Here is a 21,047-nt window from a genome sequence, read left to right on the forward strand (position 1 = left end):
ATAGCCCTTTAAAGACATAATCTTGTGTTGCTCGTCTACTAAGAGTAATATTTCAAAAAAGATGGTATTCAGAAAACTGACGGTTACTTTAATACACATCTTTATTCTTTAAGAATAAAATCAACACAATAGTTTTAATAATTCTTTCACTATATATTATTTTCAGTACATACACAGACAAAAATAGTTTTCAGCTTTTTTTCGGTGTATCATCAGATGGCTTATATGTTTGTATTCGTGCCACTCGGGGTTTTTGATCAAGTGACATGTTGCACGCTCTCATTCAGTTGGAGCGCTCAGCCTTTCTCTCCATCCTCTGTGTCTCGGTGCCTCTCTGCTTCAGCCACTCTCTGCTTCTCTTCACCTCTAGACTTTGCCTGGAGGGACCAAACAAAGGCTTGTTTGGTATAATGTAAAGGCATCGGGGATAAATGGGTGTATTTAAAGTTTTTAAAAAAAGGCCAATGGTTGAAGCTAGCTCGAGGTCAAAAGTTGGACATTGTGAGAAATAAGGCAATTTGCTTTGTTTCCTGGAGTAAACTAAAATCCAGCAGTTAACTCTTGCACATATGTTCTGTGGATTAATGGAGACTGTTTAATGGTTTTAAAGGAAAGCTTGTAGCGGGGTCTTTTCTGCTTAAGGGCAAGAAAATTGCTGTCGTAGTTATGTTTAAGTTTGAGTGTAGATGAAATAGGATTGAGCCAGAATTGCTGTTTCTCACGCAAACCGTCTGCCTGTGATCTCTGATGCTGCACATATGTGCGCTTAATTTTCTCACAGTGCACTGCTTTATTCCTCAAATATCCAACTTGCTTTTTAGCTTGTGTGTAAGCAATAACCAAAAACTAACCTTTCTTTTTAAAAATCACAACAACGAGGACTGATCTGAGAAGTATTCAGTATAATGCTTTAATGTTCGCATTATGCTTTACCTTTTTAGCATAAATGCAAAAAACTCTGATTGCAGGAGAATGCACGGTCAGAGCATGCCACATGTGCTAATCTGAATTTTACTTTTTTTTTTGTGTTAATCTAAAAGCTACTTAAAGCAATACGTTTAGCTTGCAGCGACAGCTTCCAGCTGTAAACACAAATCATGCATTAAAATTTGATTTCATTGCAAATGCAGCTTCACTCTGGGTCCACAGACATTAGTACAGAAAGTCTTTTAAGTCTTGCAAGATGCAGCGTGCTTAAACCTTTAGCTGGAGTCAGAGGGGAGTACCTTGTTTTGTTACAGGGGTATGGAGGAGGAGGGGGGAAGAGGTTTAGGCTGGATTGTCAGAAAGGGAACAGTGAAGAAGGGCATCCAAGGAGAGGAAGATTAGGTAAAAGTCATCAGAGGAAATAGAGATTAGAGGGAAAAGGGTGGGAGACATCGCCATGGATTAAAAAAAAAAAAAAGAGGGAACAGGTTAAATGTTAAAATACATTTAATTGGGAGGGAAATTATTCTGCAACCATCCCTCCTAATTTCACTTTTGTTCATTAAAAAGGGAAAATACAGGAGAATGTAGCTATTTCCAGTTTCTGGCTACAGTGTGTTGCAGCATCATGTTTATGTTTCATTCATAGATTTAATCTGATCTGCAGTAATTAATGTGCAACATGATCATTTTTAAATTACAAACAGCTGACTAATACTGGGCATTTCCTGGATCATGAATCATGAATATTTCCAAATATTTGTTACCCTGCGTGTAAAGGAGGCAGAAAAATGGAACAGCGTTTGTCAAGCAGGTCTTACCGTCCAGATATGTGCGAGCCACAAATTTAAGAAGCTCATCGAGAAGGATGACTGGGATGGAAAGCTTCAGCACGATCATCCACTGCTCCACGTTCAAGTGAGTGAGCTTGAAGATCATCTGTGAATCAGCAGTGGCATGTTAAAACTACTGAACGCCACTAAGCTGGAGCTTATTTATCTGTCAAACCTGAAATACATGTGTTTCTTCTTCAGTGCTGTAGTTTCTCTCAGTTATATGTGCAACTAGCATTTAAGGAATGAAACTGGGAGAGAGGAAATGTGTGTGTAGAGATATAAATGGAGATGTGTGCTGTGTTGCATGAGGCCAGACTCACGGGCAGGGGGTCGATGTAGATGATCATGAAGTGAAGGGACATGGAGAGGCTCATGGCAGCCACCAACCAGACGTTGCTCCAGGGGGGCATGCGCACCAGAGACTGGTTCTCAGACAAGCTGGTGTAGAGGGAGCAGGGACGTGGGGGAGGATAGGAGGAAGGCAGAGCGGATGGGGTACGTTAATGCAGACTGAAAATGTAAAAGGGCATGAAAAAGTGTATGTGTGGAGGTGACTGCATAGTAATGTGTTTGCAAAGTGCTTCATTGTCTCCTTATTATAACTATGGGAGCTACGACACAGCTTTCATGTTTGGAAAAGGTCAAAATGAATGAAGCCTTTATTCGTCACTTGCAGTTGCCTGCAGCGAAATTGGACCTTTTCCAAAATGAAAACGTCAGCTTCTATTTTTCCTTTTTAAAGTGGACCTCATTTGAATTTTACCTCTGTTCGTGACAGTTTAGTCAGTGCTCAATCCTTTAAGAGTAGCTGATGGAAATATTTTTATATACACTAAAAATGGAAAAGAGTTGACTGAAGATTTAATTTGACCTCACTGTCTTTTTTAAAATATTTGTTACAGTTACATGTTTCAGATCATCAAACAAATTTTAATATTATACAAAGATAACCTGAATAAATACTGCAGGACTCCCTTTCCCGCAGTTCTTTAGATGTTGTTCTGGGTCATTATTTCACTCTTGCAGTAATTTTAGTTGGCTGGTCACTCCGGAAAAGGTTCAAAATAAATTTTCTTTATTTGTAGATAATGGCACTCACTACTACTCAGCTACCATAAATTATCGTAACTTATTCGGATAGCCACACTGTTTTTATCATTTGGATCAATTTGCACATAATCTGTGCACCACCACAGTGGGTTTAAGCCCAAACAAACAATCCTGACATTTAAAATGATGGTAGTTTGTCAGTTTAATTTTGAGCATCTGTAAATAGGAGATTATATATAATTCAAGAAGAAGAAGAAACTTTTAAGCGCCTTTATTTCCAAGGGGGTTGCCACAGCAGATAACTTATAGCTTATTTGATCAGTCAGATTTTTACGTCGGATACCCTCTGAGGGATTTGTATCTTCTCCTGGGATTGAACCGGGGATCTTTTGCTTGTTGGATGAATGGATAATTAATGCCACATTTTTGTGCTTGAATTAAAACTGAACATCTTCACTTCAATAACATCCAAACTATTTGGTTTGGAATCCACTGTTATGGTTACAAAGGCAAAACTACAAAATGTCCAAACATTTAATGAACTGGTGGCACATTTGACTACATCATAGTTTTCAGGTGGATCCGATGCACCCACAATGCCTTTTGGGTTCACAGTGTAGTCAAACCTGTTCAGAGCGTTGCACATCTCAATGGTGACCAGTACAGACAGAGCCATGGTCATTGGTGGAGCAGACTCAAATACCTCACAGTGGACACCATCAAAGTCTTCGTTGTCCTCACTGCACTGCATGAAGTGAGACTGATGGAGAGAAACAAACATAAATGGCCTTTTTTAAAATTTATTTCAGCAGCGCTTTTGAAAGAGGCTGAGATGGTTCTTTATGTTTGAAAAGTTTGAAATTTTACACAAGGAGTCCCAGGAGTATTTTAGAAGAAAAGTTCTCAAATAAGATGATTTGATACTAACCAGCTGGTGGAAGGTGACCATTGGACCATCATCACTGTACAAGAACCACCAGGCAGCTGCTGCCACTGTTGCAGCTCCAACATAGCCTGGAAGAAGTATTACAAAACATATGCCCATGAAAACTATGAGTCTACATTTAAAGTCTTGAAGATGATTGGTGTGTTATGCCATGTTGCGATAAATCCTTGAAAAACTCTACTGAAGGAAGCTGCTGGTCGTGTCTGCAGTATCAGTATGTACCTCCAATGGCCAGATATCTAAAGAAGAGCCAGCCAGAGATGAGGGGCTCTTTGGGGGAGCGGGGGGGTTTGCCCATGATGTCCAGGTCAGGCGGGTTGAAGCCCAGTGCGGTGGCAGGCAGACCGTCAGTCACGAGGTTGACCCAAAGAAGCTGGACGGGGATCAGAGCCTCAGGAAGACCGAGTGCAGCAGTCAGGAAGATACTGAAGAGGTGAAAAAAACAGAAGTCAAGCCTAGTTTTAAGTTCTTTCTTATGCAGGACAAGAACTCACGTTGAACTTAAGTGTCAGTTAAGTGAAGCGTAATGCGCTCACCAGACGACCTCGCCCACATTCGAGGAGATGAGGTAGCGGATGAACTGCTTCATGTTGTTGTAAATGGCTCTGCCCTCCTCAACAGCAGACACAATGGAAGAGAAGTTGTCGTCAGCCAGGACCATCTCAGAGGCAGACTTGGCAACGGCAGTGCCAGAGCCCATGGCGATGCCAATCTCCGCCTTCTTCAAGGCGGGGGCATCGTTCACTCCATCACCAGTCTGGGTGAAATGGGAGGAACAGCATGTTAAACTTGTCACATCAAGCACAATAAACTCATCAAAGGTTCATTTCTTTTCTCCTCACCATGGCTGTAATCTCATCAAAGCCTTGTAGGAACTCCACAATCTTAGACTTGTGTGCTGGTTCAACTCTGGCGAAGCAGCAAGCCTTTCGAACGGCCTTCTTCTGGTCATATGGAGCGAGGTCATCAAACTCACGGCCGGTGAAGGCCTTGCCTGTGACATCCTCATCCTCAGTGAAGATGCCAATGCGGCGGCAGATGGCCACAGCCGTACCTTTGTTGTCACCTGGAGTGGTCGGGTTGGGGGACAGAAAAGGTCAATCTTTGCTCGATTTCTTTTAAAATTAGACTGCTGATCTGCATCTGATATGTATACTGACCAGTGATCATGATGACACGGATACCGGCGGCCCTGCACAACTCAATGGAGCTCATGACTTCTTTCCGAGGAGGGTCAAGCATACCAACGCAGCCAACAAAGGTCAGGTCCGTCTGGGGATAAGAAAGAAAGGTTTGAGCTATGTCTGAGCTACAGCTGAGCAAGAAATGAAATGCTCAAGTCTTCCATTAGGGACTACAGTGACTTCATGTTTTTGTTTTCACTCTCCAACCTCGTAGTCTGCAAACTTTGTTGAGTCCTCCAAGTTCATCTCCTCCTTCCTCAGAGGTGTGTCACATGTGGCCAGGGCCAAACAGCGGAGGGTGTCGCGTCCGGTGCCCCATTCCTTGATGACTGACATGATGTGGTCTTTCACCGGGCCAGTCAGCGGTACACGGTTAGTACCCACACGAACATAAGTGCAGCGGTCAATAACTCCCTCTGGAGCACCCTGAAGACAGGAAATGCAATCATTCGTTTGTGATTCTTAAACATCAAATTGTCTCTTTTGGAGCTTTTTCAGAACAACTTTTTCAAGTATTATTTTCATCTTTGGCTGATGTTCCACGCTCACTTTGACAAACATCTTGTTTCCCACAGGTGCTTTGGCCGACTTAGCAGGACAGCAGTAGACTGACATGGACTTTCTGTCTCTGGAGAACTCCAGGGTGAACTCCTTTCTCATCAGATGCTTGATAACCTGTCAGAAAGTGAAGGGAGGAAGGTGAACTGGAGAAACCTCAAACCAGGCCCTGCATATTACACATAAACATTTTAAATATTGCACCTGCCATACAGTTGTTGCTTTTTTTCTTTTTTTTTGGCTATCTGGGAGCTTTTATGTATCAGAATATAATAAAAAGTTAACTGGTCCCAATCCTAAAATGATTTAAGCTCAAAGTCAGATGAAAAACGACACAGCGCTTAGTGTCATTATCTGTGTCACTTTTACGTAGTGTCATTATAATAAAACCTAAGCCAAAAATAACTGTGGGTACTCTTTCATCCTTTCTGAGGTCTGGACTTCGAATAGATAACTGTAACACCTTGATTCTGTTCTCTTTAAGTCTTTCTCTTGTTGATTTGCTGCAGTGCTTGAGGTCATTGTCCCGTTGCACATCCCAGTCAATCTTTAGCTGTGACATTTGACTTTAGAATACTTTGGTACACAGAAAGTTCATGGTCAACTCAGTGACTACGAGGTGCCCAGGTGCTATGCCTGCAAAATGAGCCAAAATCATAACTCCTCCACCATGGTGCTGACAGTTGGTTTGAGGTCTTTGAGCTGATATGCTGTGTTTAGTTTTCAGCAGATGTGATGCTGTGCATTACAGCCAGACTTCTCCACAGTGGTCTCATATGTTCAGAGGACATTGTTCCAGAAGTCCAAATCCACTATTCTCAAGATCATTGCCGATGTGTTTCCTACTTGAAAATTTGTAAAGACACGCCTCAATGCTCCAAAACTGCCAAAACTGCTGCTTTTAAAGAGGTGCTCACATTTCCTGATGATCAGTTAATCAGGTGCATTTGATTAGCAGCACCTGGCTGTCCCTGACCATCTTGATTCCTATGGAAGCAGTAAGGGTATGCTTAGTTATTCACATACTGCTTCTGCATTTTGGCTGAATTTTTATTATCCTGCTAAGGCCCAGACATCATCATACTTTAAGTTGATATGGGAAACTTGTTAGCTCATTTATGTGTTCATATTTCATGCTGCAACATGGCAAACCAATATATTTAATTTCAATATTGACTCACTTTTTTTTTACTTTTAAAGCAAATGTCATGTAGGTTAGTAGGCTGACTCTATAAAGAGTAACTTGCTACATACTGTATCAGATATTTGACAGACTTACGGAACAGCAAGCGTTTGCCCTCTCCACCTTGGACAGGCTGCGCACTTCAGTGTTGAACACATTCATCTTCTCCACCAAACAGCACAGGGCCGTCTCAGTGGCCTCACCCACCTTCTCATAAATGCCCTTGGACTGCATCAACGAGACAAGGAGTTCATTAAAAATTGCTAAGTGCATTGTAATAAGGCTGTTCAGCGGAAGCATAAACTCCTCCTCCACAGACCTCGTTGTAGTCCAGAGAAGAATCATTGCACAGTGCGCAAATAGTTGCCAGCTCAACCAATCCGTCATACTGTCCGCACTTCACAAACGCACCATTCTTTGTTCTGGTCAAAAGAGACACAACTCGTTAGTTTTGTTTGGTTTTTAGGCCGTTTATGGCAGTCGCGTGCTGATTCTGTCTCTTACACTTCTCCCTCTGGGGTGTACTTTGAGCCCGAAATGTCAAACTGACAGAGGGAAACGCTGTCGCCTTCAACTCTATCGATGACGAACATCTGCGTGGAAACATGGCAAAAAACGACATTTTGTCAGATCTCCTTTTATTTGAATGCAAACGTGCGAAGGCTTATTTGTGTGTACCCACCTTGGTCACACACATCTGGTTGGTGGTGAGGGTGCCGGTCTTATCGGAGCAGATGACCGAGGTGCAGCCCAGGGTCTCCACAGAAGGCAGGCTTCTGACGATGGCGTTCTTCTTGGCCATACGACGTGTTCCCAGCGCAAGGCAAGTGGTGATGACAGCAGGCAGGCCTGTGACGAGAAGTGGGAGAGCTTAATCAGAGAAGCCCTGAACAAATTGAGCTGCTTTAAAACAAGAACGAGTTGAATGCTGGACAAAACTTGATTGAACTTTAGAGATGAGGACAAATGTTGGATTAAAAAACAGCTGGACTTCAGGGATTCTGCCACTTGGCAGGGTGACAACAGTGGGGGTCCCTGCACAGCCCTTAACACATCAGCTGGACCGCATCCAGAATACTGTGCTCTCCAATGCTACTCCTAAGGGAAGGGCTGGTATGAGTCATTCAGCACTCCGGCACATGGAGGGTGATCTGTGTTCACATTCTTGGCAAAAACAATGGTGTGGTCAAGGTCTGGAGATTGTCCAGTTTAGTGACATTATCGCAGCATCTATGTGTGCATATTATGTTGTTCTTTTGGCATCATCAGGTTGTGCTCTCCAGTTAACTTTGGCACAATTTACAGCTGACTGATGGGGAGAATGTCCCCATCATCAAAATGAGAATGTTCTTGCCTCACAAAGAAGATGGTATATGAAAGTTCAAATGTTTTACTAAGAGCTGAATTCAAGGAGGTTTTGTCTACACAAACTTTAATCTCACATTTTTATTTGCAGTTTAATAAAACTAGTGTGCAAATCAGAGATGTACTGGTCATCAGCTGCTTTCTGAGGAATACACCTGTTTCTGTCAGTTCTAATCTGGTCCTTAACTTTGAAAACTCAGCTTAAGAGGCTCATGGAGAGTCTCCAAAGCCTTCTGCACTGTCTGCTGGATAGGGAGTGGCAAGAACCGGCAATAGCCAAGGCAGCTTTATTTGGAAGGTTGTTAGTGTCTGATTCAGGGTCCTATTTCCAACCATTAAGATTGAACAACGCACTGGACTTTAAAGGGTTGGTAATTTGGAAATTTCCATACAATAAAAACTGAACTGAAATGAGCAAACTTGCTCTGAAAACTAATACATACTGATACATACATACGTTACGACGTCTTAATAAGAAGAACATGAATGAAGGTGTCTTATTTATTCCTTTTCACATGCAAAAAAGATTACTTAACAAAAACACTTTTGAACAGACTGGAAGCAGCATCGCAGATGAGCTACAGGACGTGAATGTTTCATGTGGTTGAGCAATCAAATAGAAGTTAATCCCGGGGGCTTACCTTCAGGAATAGCAGCCACAGCCAAAGCCACAGCAATCTTGAAATAATAGATAGCGCCGCGGATCCAGGAGCCTCCATGGACGGGGTCATTGAAATGACCGATGTTGATTATCCACACGGCCACACAAATCAGGGAGATGACCTGCAGGACAAGCAGCAATAGGGGGACGTGTATGACATTAGTTGTAATTTTCAGTCTCAAGCCAGCAATATTAAAATGTTTAAGACATGACATGAAATTAACTGTTGCAGACACTGCCCGTCTCACCCACCTTTGAGAGCTGCTCTCCAAACTCGTCCAGTTTCTGCTGCAGAGGGGTCTTCTCCTGCTCGGTGGCAGCCATCTGGTCGCGAATCTTGCCGATCTCGGTAGAGACACCAGTCGCAACAGCAATGCCAATGGCTTTACCGGCAGCAATGTTGGTGCCCTGAACAGAGATTCGAAAGAGAGTGACATGACTACTGGAAAGATGGATGGAAAATCTGGACCTGAAATACACAACTATGAGGCTGCCAGTGAACTCAGAAGTGATGACTGAAGGGTTAAACATAATGAGTGTGGTAACATTTTGTTTTGACACTACTCATCCTCATCATGAGGTCAAATATTTATTCTTTATTATAATTTGGTTTATTAATAACTTCAAAAGTGCAAATGATTTTTTTAACAACCTAAAATGAATTTTGTGTAGTGTTAATTACAAAGGGTACTTATCTTAACACAATCAGTTGGTGAATATATAAACAATACCATATAATTGCTAATGCTAATGCTAATGCAGAAATGCCTTAAACCTAGGGGGACTACTATGAGAAAACGGCGCTGCTGCTCACTTGATTGGTGACCTTTGTTAACATTTTCTTGATGAGTTAATGGTCTCAATCTGCGGGTTGCTTGTTCAGTATAATGTAGCAAAGAAAAGTACGGTCCCATTCATAATAAAATAGACAACTACGCAGGCTATGTTCTTTGTTCCCCACTCAACAACCCTTTGTTATTCTGCATTTAGTTTACCAGATATTCAGCAGAGTGTCCAGCTTTTCTGGTAACTAAATTTACTTTTACTTTTATTTTTATTTTTGCGGGGTTTTTTTTTCAGTTTGTAAAACTAGCATCCAAATAATTCTGAAAATGATTACCATATCCATGTTGCTAAACAAGCTAGCAGTACACCAGGGGTGGGCAATTCCAGGCCTCAAGGTCCGGTGTCCTGCAGGTTTTAGATCTCACCTTGAGTCAACACACCTGAATCACATGATTAGTTCGTTACCAGGCCTCTGGAGAACTTCAGGACATGTTGAGGAGCTAATTTAGCCATTTAAATCAGCTGTGTTGGTTCAAGGACACGTCTAAAACCTGCAGGGACACCGGCCCTCGAGGCCTGGAGTTGCCCACCCCTGCAGTACACTGTAGCAATGTGTATTTATTGGTTCTACAGTCTCTTATAGATGAGAGTACATCCAATATCGGTAGATAGATATCTATAGAAGCTTCATGACAGCAATTAACAAACCTGCACATGTTTTTTGATTGATGTTCTACATATAATTTTTGATACAACCACTGGCTATGAAGGAAAAATATGTATTTCCCCAGTGATTGCTAGGATTATGGTTGCGAGCAGATTGCAGTGATTACTTGTAGTTTGCATGGAAGACACCAACTTGTCTGCAAACACTTGCTAACTAGCTGAACGGTAGTGAAACTTGAGAAACTGCAATGCAAATCGGACTATCTGCATTCAAAGTAAATGTTGTACCTCAGTGCTGCAGCCAACATTTTTTGAAAAGGCGCAACTTTTACACTGAAAGCAAATGGTCTCCACTTCTAATTTGTGTTACACTTTTCAGTTTCACTGCCGCTCAGAGTAAAGTCAGTGCAAACTATGAGCCTCTGTAGAAATCTGCTAGTGACCAAGAAGGGAAGGAAGTTACAAGGAAGTTTTGTATGGAGTATTCTCTGACCAGTTTTCACCAATGGGTTTTTGTGACTTTTCTATACTTTTTCCCCATCAAAAAATCAAAATACATTGCACAATACCTTTCAAAGTAACAAAATGCAAACAATATGTTTTGATGTAGCAAATATTACGCAAATTAACCTCCTAGGACCTGGCGTCCGCATATGTGGACATCACATTTTGGGTTATTTAGACTAAAATACTTAATTTTGTTCTACATGGGCCTGATATCCACTTACGAGGACATTATACTGCTACTGTTCTATCAAAATTTGAAATGATATCCTCATATGTAGCTCTTATTATTCTTAAAAACAAAAATAAGGTAAAAAAAAAAAGGGATAATTCTTTGTTATTACATTCGTCAGGCCCCAATATGCCCAAATATCAAAGAGAAATTAAAAATGCATGTCGTGGAAGAGTTTGGGTCTTAGGAGGTTAAAATTAATATATACAAATTAATATTGCATTTAAAAAAATTGCCACAAAGTTAAATAAACACTCAGTTGTGCTGGAAATTTGAATTTTCTGACAATTATTTCAGGGTTCAGGCTTTAAAGGATTAACAATCAATTTCAAGGCAACTGGCCTCAACCTACACATTTTCCTTAGCGGCCAGGAGTTGCTCAGTTTCTAGAGTGGACTCAAGTGACTATGTCCATTTTTTATATATAGCCAGCATGCTACCAGACTGATATTAGCTTGGTATTTTCTACAATGGCTGTATTTGAACAATTGTTAAATATAGTCTCTGGTAAAGTGTGTTAGCTAAAGTATAGCAGTGTATCAGTTTCTGTCACTTATAGTCATGAACCATGTTAGTGAATAAAGGATCTAATGCTACTGTAGTGATGTAATAAAATAACATCTTTACAAAAAGAAAATCTAAAGAAAATGTTTATCTTCCATTTATGATAGAGCAATAGACAGTGATTGGAAATTACCTTAAGTTTGGGACAGTTTTTGATGCAGACTCAGTATCAAGACCCCTGCAGGTGTTGAATTAACTGAATCAGCAATTAATTTAATTACGTAGGTTCTTTTTTTTATTCTGAAATGTCAGAACTGGCTCACTAAGTAAGAGTTAATTGCTTAATACTTTTAAGCAGCACAGATCACGAAGTCAGCATGACGGTGATAATGAAGTGCCACCTGTGCTGACATCCAAAATGACGTCCAAAATTTCTCATCATTACACCTATGGTTTTCCCAACAATGACATGCAAAATGTCTGCTGTAATGGTTATTTTCATGGAATAATGAGGTCGAATTGGAAGTTAAATCAGTCAGCAGGTGGGTTTTGAGACGCCCGATGGAAATATAAAGGTCAAGGAGAGGAGAAAGCAGGAAAAAGACTCACAGAGAACAACATGTTCTTCTTGTCCTGGTTGACGGCTCGGGGGTCTGGAACTGGATCTGTGTGCTTGATCACGCTGACAGACTCACCTGCAGAGATGAGCGGTCAGGGAAGGCGACGGAAATTAGAAAAATTAATTAATTCATTTATTTATTCTTTGTCTGCGACAAAACACATACCAGTAAGAATGGACTGGTCCACACGCAGGGTTGTAGATTTGATGGAGATGATCCTGATATCAGCTGGCACTTTGTCACCAACTAGTGTTCACGTAACAAACACATACACAAAAGCAGGCCCTTCATTAACATTTGTTTCTTTAGTGATTTATTGGTTTGGCAGTATTACAGTGCAAAGACAATCTGACTGCAGTGTTACAGCTGGCTGGAGGAGGTGGGGAGGAAGGGGGGCTGGTTTTAGCACTCTGGATGGATAGTGTTGTTGTTGAAAACCGATACCACAGTAAGAGTCAGAGGGAGAGGGAGACCTTGGGGAGATCATGAAATGAAAAGAACAGGTGTACAGCAAACAGAGGGGAGAGACAGAGGAGTGAGTGCTTATACTCAAGCTTATTCCTTCACTCACCCCCCAACTCCTTTTTCTCTGTCACTGCCTTATAAGGGGCCATGTTGATTTTGAAGGACAGTCTTGTATTCACACACTTGCAAAGTTGAGAAGTTCAGATTTCAAACACTTGAATTTAAATGACACATTACAGACAAGGTTTTGGAATTCGACTAGAACAAGCTTATGTGTAGACTGCTTTAGGGAGTTAATCTCATCTTAATTCTGATCACATTTATGGATTTTCAGTGGCTAGATGGGCTTTGAATAAATGCAGCAGATAAAGCTTACCAGAGACCTCCACTACATCACCAGGAACGATCTCCCTGGCCTTGATTCTCTGCACGCTCTTCCTGTCTGCCCTATAAACTTTCCCCATTTCAGGCTCGTACTCCTTCAGGGCCTCGATGGCGCTCTCTGCATTGCGCTCCTGTTTCAAACGTGCACACAGAGCAAACACATAATCATTCCGGCTCCTTGATGTTCGAGTCCTTTGCATGATAGTTGTCACATGTGACATGTTAAAGGTCAGTTTTTAGATAGATAAAAAGGCTTTAATCAAAAGATCATTATTTTAAAAAGATGCTCAGTACATTTTTTTAAATGACCTGAATAGAAATGTATTTAAATATAATATATTTTGATAGGATAACAAAAAAAAGCTTAACAAAGTCTTCAGGCAAAGTGTCCTTGGCAAGTTGCCCCAATGCATGAATGAAACAGGGTAAGTGTTTGGGTGTGCGTTAGATAATGTGTCCAGAATGGGAAATTGTGGAGTTATTTAGTCAAAGAAGAGCTTGGTGTGCATGTGTCCACATCACCTTGTTGGTACAAAAATACTATTTTATGCCATTGAAACTGCGTTATCATATTTTTTACAGATAAAACTTAAGAAACGGGACCGTATGATGTGTGATGTGTCGGGCTGCTAGTAACAAAGTGACAGTTAAAAATTGGTTCACCTCTTGAGGTAGGTGCATAACAAAATAAAAAAAAATCATCCCTGAAAATGGTCACGTACAAGGACAGGACTGAAAATTATTGTAAAAGCAAAATAAATTTCAAAGAAAAAAATTAAAAGACCTTCGAAAGCACAGAGAACTGTTGCTTTAAAACATTTTAAGAAAGTCTGGCTCTTAGAAGCAAAATATAAATGAGAGGTAGCTCTAAAGTTGGGTAAAAATAAGTGAATGAATTAAAAAAATATCCTGTATTTTCTGTATGTGTTTGATTTTATGTACATTCCTAAAGCAAAAGTTGTCTTTGTTGCCTTTGTTGTAGTCCCACATTTTCAGCCCTGGTTTTCCTGTTTCCTGTGCCTGTTATTAAAAGAAACTCACACAGGCGTCAGTGAATTCAAATCCCAAAACCTTTTGGTATGAGGTTACAGTGCTAACTACTGCACCACTGAGCCATAATAAATATTAATGAATGTCACTATATGTTGTAATGTTTGAGGGCAGAATGCACAGATTTTGTTTTATTCTAGGACAACATACTAATAAAAACAAGCGCTTTTAGCCTTTTTTTCATAGTTTTTTTGAGCACCCAAAGTTGCTGTGGCAGATAATCATCAGGCACTGGCATTAGTAATGAGGGATAAGGTTGCTGATACCAGTGACTGATTGATGGTTGAAGGCATTGTTGTCCATTATCATGAGGTTTTCCTGATGTTTGTATTTTATTAAAGTCCATCAGCTTAAATAATCAAATTTAAAGAGAGGTTGTGCAACCATAATTTTGCAGGACTTGTGCTGCAGCAGGTTGAAGTCCTTAAATTCAACATGACGAACAAGAAACGACTGTGAGCTTTTCGAAGTCGTTTCTTGTTCGTCATGTTGAATTATTTCCCAGTAAAAGCAGACGGCGCAGAGAAGTCAGACAGCCTGATGTCAGGCTGTGGTTTCTTCCAAGGTTGCCCCCGACTGCCTCAAAGTGTAAAGCCCAACTTATGCCAGCTGCCCTCCCTCTCTCCATTCTCCTCCTCATCCCCCATGTGTGAATCCTTGTGCATAGTTTCCAAATGACTGCCGCAGGGTTGATATGAACCTCTCAACCACACACGCACAAAACGCAAGCCTGCGGTAACGTGATCGTCCCTCTGTATTTTTACTGAGGATTGCAAAGTGTGGATTGTAACGCAGCAGTTTGGCCCTTCGAAGCAGGAACGGGACCCGGTCCGTGGCCTCCCTCCACGCGCCCTGTTGGCTTAACCTTTCACCTTTTCACCTCCTGTTTACGTCATGCCTCTCTTTCTGGCTTTGCTTGATCTTTGAGATCTAAGGAGTGTGTGTGCTCTCTGTAAAGGACACAAGGCCTGAGCAGGCCGCCGATGTGCGTGATTTATCGGGCGTGACTGTTTCTAAGTATAAGAGTCTATTTAGGTGTGTGTATGTGGGCAAAAGACAGTATTCAGGAGCAGGTATGTGGCCTTGGGATTGCAGTTGTTTCTGAATATGTGTGTGTGTGTGTGTGTGTGTGTGTGTGTGTGTGTGTGTGTGTGTGTGTGTGTGTGTGTGTGTGTGTGTGTGCATTTATGCGCGCCCACTGACCTGCCACACTCCAACAACAGCATTCGCGATGAGGATGAGGAGGATGACAAAGGGCTCGACAAAAGCAGTCACAGTTTCTTCTCCTTCCTCAAACCAAGCCAGCACCTGAGACAGTCACACACAGACAGAGTCCAAAGTTGAAGGAGTTGTTGTTTAAAATTAGATGATGAGACACTGAAGTTGTCAAAATGAAACCCTTAAAATTCTAATTATGATGAAACTTTATTTCTAAAAAAACAAAAAATCCCTAAAATTTCCTTGAGGAACAGTTGACTAGCAGATCTTACGCTCAAAATCCAGGGATCACAATGGCAGAATAGTAAACTCTCATAATTGACCCTTAAATTACAACAAATATTTAGCATTTGTACTTAATAAATTAGTTAATTGAATCTATTTTTTTTCTTTCTCAATCACTGTTCAAACATAAATTTTAAAGGAGTGTACAGGAAAGAAGTATCTCCCTTTTTTGCAAAATACATGGGACAATTAACCTACTTCATTATATGGCCCACGCCACAACAAATACAGTGTACTTACAATGTAAGATGGGGAAGTGAATTAATTCCAAAAAACAGTATAATTTCTCCCCACAACGTAGGTACTACTAAAAATTACTTATACATGACTTAAAGTTACTATCACCATAATAATTTGCAATAACCTGACTTTTTAACCCCCATTTTTAGTGTGCCTCTCATTTGTAGGTCAGTATAATTATACTGCAATTTCTAAGAAAATATTTAATTACAAGGGAATTACATGCTTAATCATTGGCCACATTATAATGTGTTACCAAAAATATACAATATCTGTAAAAAACAAACAAACTCTAAGACAGTTTTCTTTTTCTTTTACAGAGGTGCCCGTTCATCACGCCGACACTTTCCTCTCGAGTTAAAATGATACATTGTTACTATCGCTAAGCCCGTGATACAGAAGTGTCTTTACATTTGTTGTGCACCTGTCGCTCAGGGTGAGAGTATTATCTTTTACTGCTGAGTAGCATAAACATAAACATATATTTGTCACGGCTCGGAGCTATTTCTGCACCGCTGTAGGATCAAATGACATTATTCTTTGTCACTGTTGCGCCGTACGCTATCCTATGTGTGAAGTTCTCCACATGTGACTCTTCTAAACCTATATTCGCGCACGTGTGCGCCCCTGTGAGCGGGAGCTACACGTTACTGATGCTGGTGTGTTTCGGAAAGGCCTCGTGTTGACACTGACACAGATTAGTTGCAGGCCACCGGAGCACGGACCCAAGCGGAGAGAAAAGAGTAAAGCCCTCCCATCCTTCCTTTGTAGCATTTAGCATTTAGCTCAGCATCACAGTCTTCCTTGTTTTCCATTCGCCTGCTTTTCAGCTCACATGTTTTCTCCCCCCCCCCCCCCCCTTTTTTTTTTTAAAGTAGGCTTGATTGCTTGCTCTCTCCAGTCTGTCTTCACTGTGCTTCTCTTCAAAGACACAATCGATCTCCAGACTGAGCGTCAGGGCCTGTCAACACCTTGCAGTGGTCAAGCATTCCTGTGTGTATGAATAGGATGACCATGTATTTGCAGTATTTAGTGTTCTCTCTTTTAGAAACCATATATGACTCTGAATCTATTGCGCTCATTTGTCATTGTAACAGACAATGCCATTGTGCAATCCAATCCCCAGCCCCCCGCCCTCGTCTCTGTCTCTCACTCTCTCCTGCTCCAAGCAATCCCTCGTTCCTTCCATCCCTGACCTTTGTCTAAGGATATAGTTTCTCGTCCTGGCTTGAGACTTTCTTAAAATAAAGGTCCTGCCATGCACATGCACTGCCACTCTCTTTTCGTCTTTCTCTTGTTCTCTCGCTATTTCACACGCAGCATGTCAGGCCTTCTAAGGCTATAGTGACAGCTGTAGAGGGAGCCCTGAGGGGAGCAATCGAAGATTAAAACAATGTGAAGAACCTAGTCGCCTTCATAAAGCTGCACTGGCGAGAGCAACAAGGAGGGGAGAGGGATTCTTCGTGTCAGTGAGAATGGCACTAAAGGTAATCTAATAACGTGATGATACGAATGATGTTTTGTCAGCTGAAGTGTGTGTGTGTGTTTGGTAAAGAGTCAAAAGACATGCAGCCCCAGATCCCAGACAAGCCCCCAATTATGTAAGAACGACGTTCATAAACAGTAACATAAAATTAAGACCTGAAAGGCAACAAAACAGGGGTGTTTGACTTCAGTTGCCACATATTCTTAAGTTTAAATTAGAGGTGGAGTCATCCACATGAGCATGGTTAGCTCTAGCTGCAAAAAAATGTTAACATCTTGACATAACTCTGGGATATATTCAGCACTGGTAAACGAGAGAAAATGTACCCTAAGGATTGCTATACTGCTACACTCTGTTTCTCACAGTGTAAAGGAAATACGCCCACAAATCTGGCAGAGTTCAAGAATGTTTCAGGCCTTCTCAGGTGTGAGCACCAAACGGACACTCTTGGACTTTTAGTGTTCGGCTTCTGGGAACTGCAGAGCGTTGTAACACAACTCAACACTGACTACTGCTGCTGTAGGACAACGAATGCTAACTAGACTTTCTAACTGCTCAACCTCAGCTTAATGCTAAATAACCCATCAAACACGTGATCTGCCAGATATCTAAAACTTGAATTCCTGGGAGAAAATTTTCATATTTTGAGGCAAATTGGAAAATTATGCAAAAGAGTGAAAAGAAAACTAATTAAACACATGGTGTCTGAAGTATAGGAAGAGATTAGAGAATCTACTACATGTGGTGTCCATCACTGAAATTACAAACACAACTTTTACAAGTACTGCTGAGAATATATCCTGTTCATTAATTCATTGTGTTAGCTAGTCTTCCTCTGCTTTGTCCATTTCCTTTTGAATGGATCTGGTGTTAGTAAATGTAAGACAGGGATGGAAGGGGCACCTCTGCACAAATAGAAAAATACATCTTTTCACTACAAGATAATAAAGAATGATTTTTGAACTTGTGCAAGCTCCTTGCATTGAACACTTCATGAATATTACATAAGTAGGTGCTTTGCATTGGATAAATGGATGGTCGCACAGGGGGTTGCATCATGAAACTCACAAAAGAGATGCAGGCTGCCAGTAGAAGGATTCTGACCAACAGGTCCTCGAACTGCTCCACCACCAACTCCCAGATACTTTTGCCTGATAAACACATTCAAATAAATAGACATAGCCCATCTATTAAATCAAATTCAATGTTGATACAGTGTTAAGAATTCCTGTTATTATACATGTAAGTCTGATAAACAAACCGGATTAAATGGAAAAGGCAGTGACTGTGATTTAGGTGAAAACACATATTTGATTAATGATGGCTGACTCTTTGTTTTAATATCCTCCCACCACTTTGGGCTGCTCCAAACCCAGCAGCAAAGACTGTTGCTGCTTTAGTTTGAGTTCATTGCACAACAGATGTGGATACAATCCATTAGTTTCTGTGGTGTATATACATCATTGCTAGACTGGAGTCAGTAACAAGTGATAAACACACACACACAAGGGAGCAGTCATGACAGGAAGTGAAAGGAACAGCTGGGATGTTAAAGGAAGCATGCAGGTGTGTAATGTTTCGGGTTGGCTCACCTTCCTCTGCTGGCAGCTCTGTTGGTGATGAGAGACAGAGAACATTAATAAAGCACAACACTTACTACATTCGTTCTGATATTTGCAGAGTGAAACATGCAGCCAGGTCAATCGATTTGACCATAAAACCATCAAGTACAAAATACACAGTATAAAGGAAGCATTACATTGCACAATTTACACTTTCTTCACCAAACTGAGGCCCTGCTCCAACAAACAATAACACTTTACTCCAAAATGCATTCTCAAAAAACATGATTCCTCTTCATTTTACTGAATGTAGGACTTTTTCCCCCCAGTGAATTAAATGTGAAGCAGAGGTAGGAATATTCATGATTTTCCAGTTCCTGTTATTTGAACCCTTAAGCCAAGCAGTAATGTGGGTACAGTTACATTCATGCCTATGCTTTCCCTGCTGTGATAAGCAAGAAAAAAAGGCCTCTGATGCTTTCTTTATAAAGCTCAATGAGACTGTAAAAACTCAGCGAACTCCATCTGCTGAGACAAAAGTAAATATCTTGACTTTGAGTCAAAAAGGGACTTTCGTGCGCTCAGTTTCAAAATACAAACAAATTACCCTCAATCTAAACTAAAACCAGTAGCAGTTGTCAGGAACTTGACACCCTGAGGCACCTGCTCCACAAACATAACTCCTGCTTTGTGTCAGTCGGATAGTTTCCCTTAATTAGACCAGCATCACAAAGTCACACACAGCTTTGAAACCGACACTGCCACAACTTGTCCTCCTTCACCTTCCCCTCCCATTTCCCTCAGTGTCTCTACTCCTGCCATTTTATCTTGTTAACCTCCAAGGTACTCCGTATGTATGCCGCCTCTCATTCAAGCTAAATCTGATGCATGTGCTCCTGGACCTTCCCATCATGTCATTCACCATCATTTTCTACTGCTCTTTATTTCCACTCTGTATCAAAGGCTTCATCTAAGTGCTCCATCCATCCATCCATCCATCAAGCCACCCATCCATCTTTTTGTTTCCCTCACCGTTGTAGCCATACTTTTCCAGGCTCTTCTTAACCTGCTCAGGTGACAGCCCGGTGTCCTCAGTGACGCCAAAGTAGGCCAGAACGTCTTCCGACTCTTTGGTGTGTGCGTTCTCCATCCTCACTTAAACGGAGAGGCTTCGAGACAAAAGGGATAGAAAAAAAATGGAGAGAAATTACAGCTGGCCAAACACTGAAACGTAAAACAAATGATGCGGAATTCTACCCACCACTTTCTTGAAGAGTGGGATTAGGATTAAAAACTGGCAACCCCCTGTGCGTTCACACTTTCTCTCTCTTTGCCCCCTCTCTCTCTCTCTCTCTCTCTCTCTGGGCTGTTGCTCTCCTCTAGGAGCCCTGGACCGACAGAAAGTGCAACCCTGCAAACTGTCCTCAAAAGTTTTATAGCGATGAAAAAGTTGCCCCATTGGTGCTTGTCCACCATGCACCCCCCTCTCATTGGATGAGAACGTCACAAATAGGTGGGCATGGATGGCCCCCGTGGTAAAGAATAGGCAGGGGGGGAGGGGGGGAGGTGGAGGGGGTAGAGGGCAGCAACTGCAGAGGGGTCCCAGCATGCTGGAAATAAGATGTGCATAAGAGAACATGCATGGTTAGCATGGAGAGGCAACATAAAGACTGTCTGAATGGACACTGGTGGGCACGTGTATGTCCACATGTCTGTAGACACAGGTGGACACTTGTTCACTCAGTGAATGAACAAAGAAACGTAAAAGACACTGAGAGATGTCGACTGTTCAGCAGTGGAAACATATTTTGAGTACCTGATTTTTAAGCAGTTCCCAACTTTCAGATTTGGACTGCTTGGAGGCCCCTTGACTTGTTTCATTTGTGTTGAAAATTTTCATCTTCTTAAACTTCTCAGCTGAGAAATTATTAAGTGGAGGAGATGAGACTGAAAACTAAAACTGAATGGTCATGCATCCCACCCTTCAAATAAAGCTCACAGTGTGATCCAGGCATGTGTACGTCTTCTACCATCACGAGATCACCTAAAGCAAACTGATGCAAAGCGGTAAAATATCCAGTGGTTTGATGAATCAGAATCTTAGGTTGCTGATGGATATTTCAGAGTTCATGTTCTGTGTTAATACAGAGGCGCACCTGTTGATACATTTAATTAATTATTTAATCAATTGTGGCTTTTCAATATGCCTGCTCTGCACTATTTTAAATATAGGTTTCTACAGTTTGGTAATCAATATATTTTTATTGTCATTTTACACAGCCAACATTTTTTTTTTAACTGGGCTAGATAATAAAGTTAAACCCATGTGTTTATG

The 21,047-nt window shown here is 41.3% G+C and overlaps 1 protein-coding gene across 2 annotated transcripts; it reads right to left on the bottom strand.

Moving 5' to 3' along the window:
- Window positions 1-82: 82 nt before the first annotated feature.
- On the bottom strand, window positions 83-20,131 carry atp2a1 (ATPase sarcoplasmic/endoplasmic reticulum Ca2+ transporting 1). 2 transcript variants are annotated; one of them, XM_026165370.1, is made up of 26 exons: window positions 19,974-20,131; window positions 19,745-19,881; window positions 18,743-18,760; window positions 18,219-18,301; window positions 15,125-15,229; window positions 12,864-13,002; window positions 12,188-12,268; window positions 12,012-12,097; window positions 8,963-9,118; window positions 8,691-8,832; window positions 7,367-7,533; window positions 7,189-7,277; window positions 7,004-7,106; window positions 6,781-6,912; window positions 5,493-5,618; window positions 5,151-5,369; window positions 4,920-5,031; window positions 4,602-4,825; window positions 4,296-4,516; window positions 3,982-4,184; window positions 3,742-3,827; window positions 3,440-3,573; window positions 2,084-2,201; window positions 1,749-1,866; window positions 1,227-1,274; window positions 83-377 (listed from the first exon to the last, which is right to left on the bottom strand). In XM_026165370.1, the coding sequence occupies exons 2-25, from the start codon at window positions 19,860-19,862 to the stop codon at window positions 1,270-1,272; spliced, it is 2,985 nt and encodes a 994-aa protein (XP_026021155.1). In that variant the 5' UTR covers window positions 19,863-19,881; window positions 19,974-20,131; the 3' UTR covers window positions 83-377; window positions 1,227-1,269. The 2 variants fall into 2 exon arrangements, with proteins under 2 accessions (XP_026021155.1, XP_026021154.1); XM_026165369.1 differs by lacking the exon at window positions 1,227-1,274.
- Window positions 20,132-21,047: the final 916 nt, after the last annotated feature.

The sequence above is a fragment of the Astatotilapia calliptera genome, chromosome 4, assembly GCF_900246225.1.
Source record: "Astatotilapia calliptera chromosome 4, fAstCal1.2, whole genome shotgun sequence".
NCBI classification, from domain to species: domain Eukaryota; kingdom Metazoa; phylum Chordata; class Actinopteri; order Cichliformes; family Cichlidae; genus Astatotilapia; species Astatotilapia calliptera.

Coding starts and splice junctions, on each gene's coding strand:
- atp2a1 (XM_026165369.1), bottom strand. CDS start 19,862: ATGGAGAACGCACACACCAAAGAGTCGGAAGACGTTCTGGCCTACTTT. Junction 7,278..7,366: donor ACCAGATGTGTGTGACCAAG/GTGGGTACACAC, acceptor GTTTCCACGCAG/ATGTTCGTCATCGATAGAGT. Junction 6,913..7,003: donor CTTCTCTGGACTACAACGAG/GTCTGTGGAGGA, acceptor TCGTTGATGCAG/TCCAAGGGCATTTATGAGAA.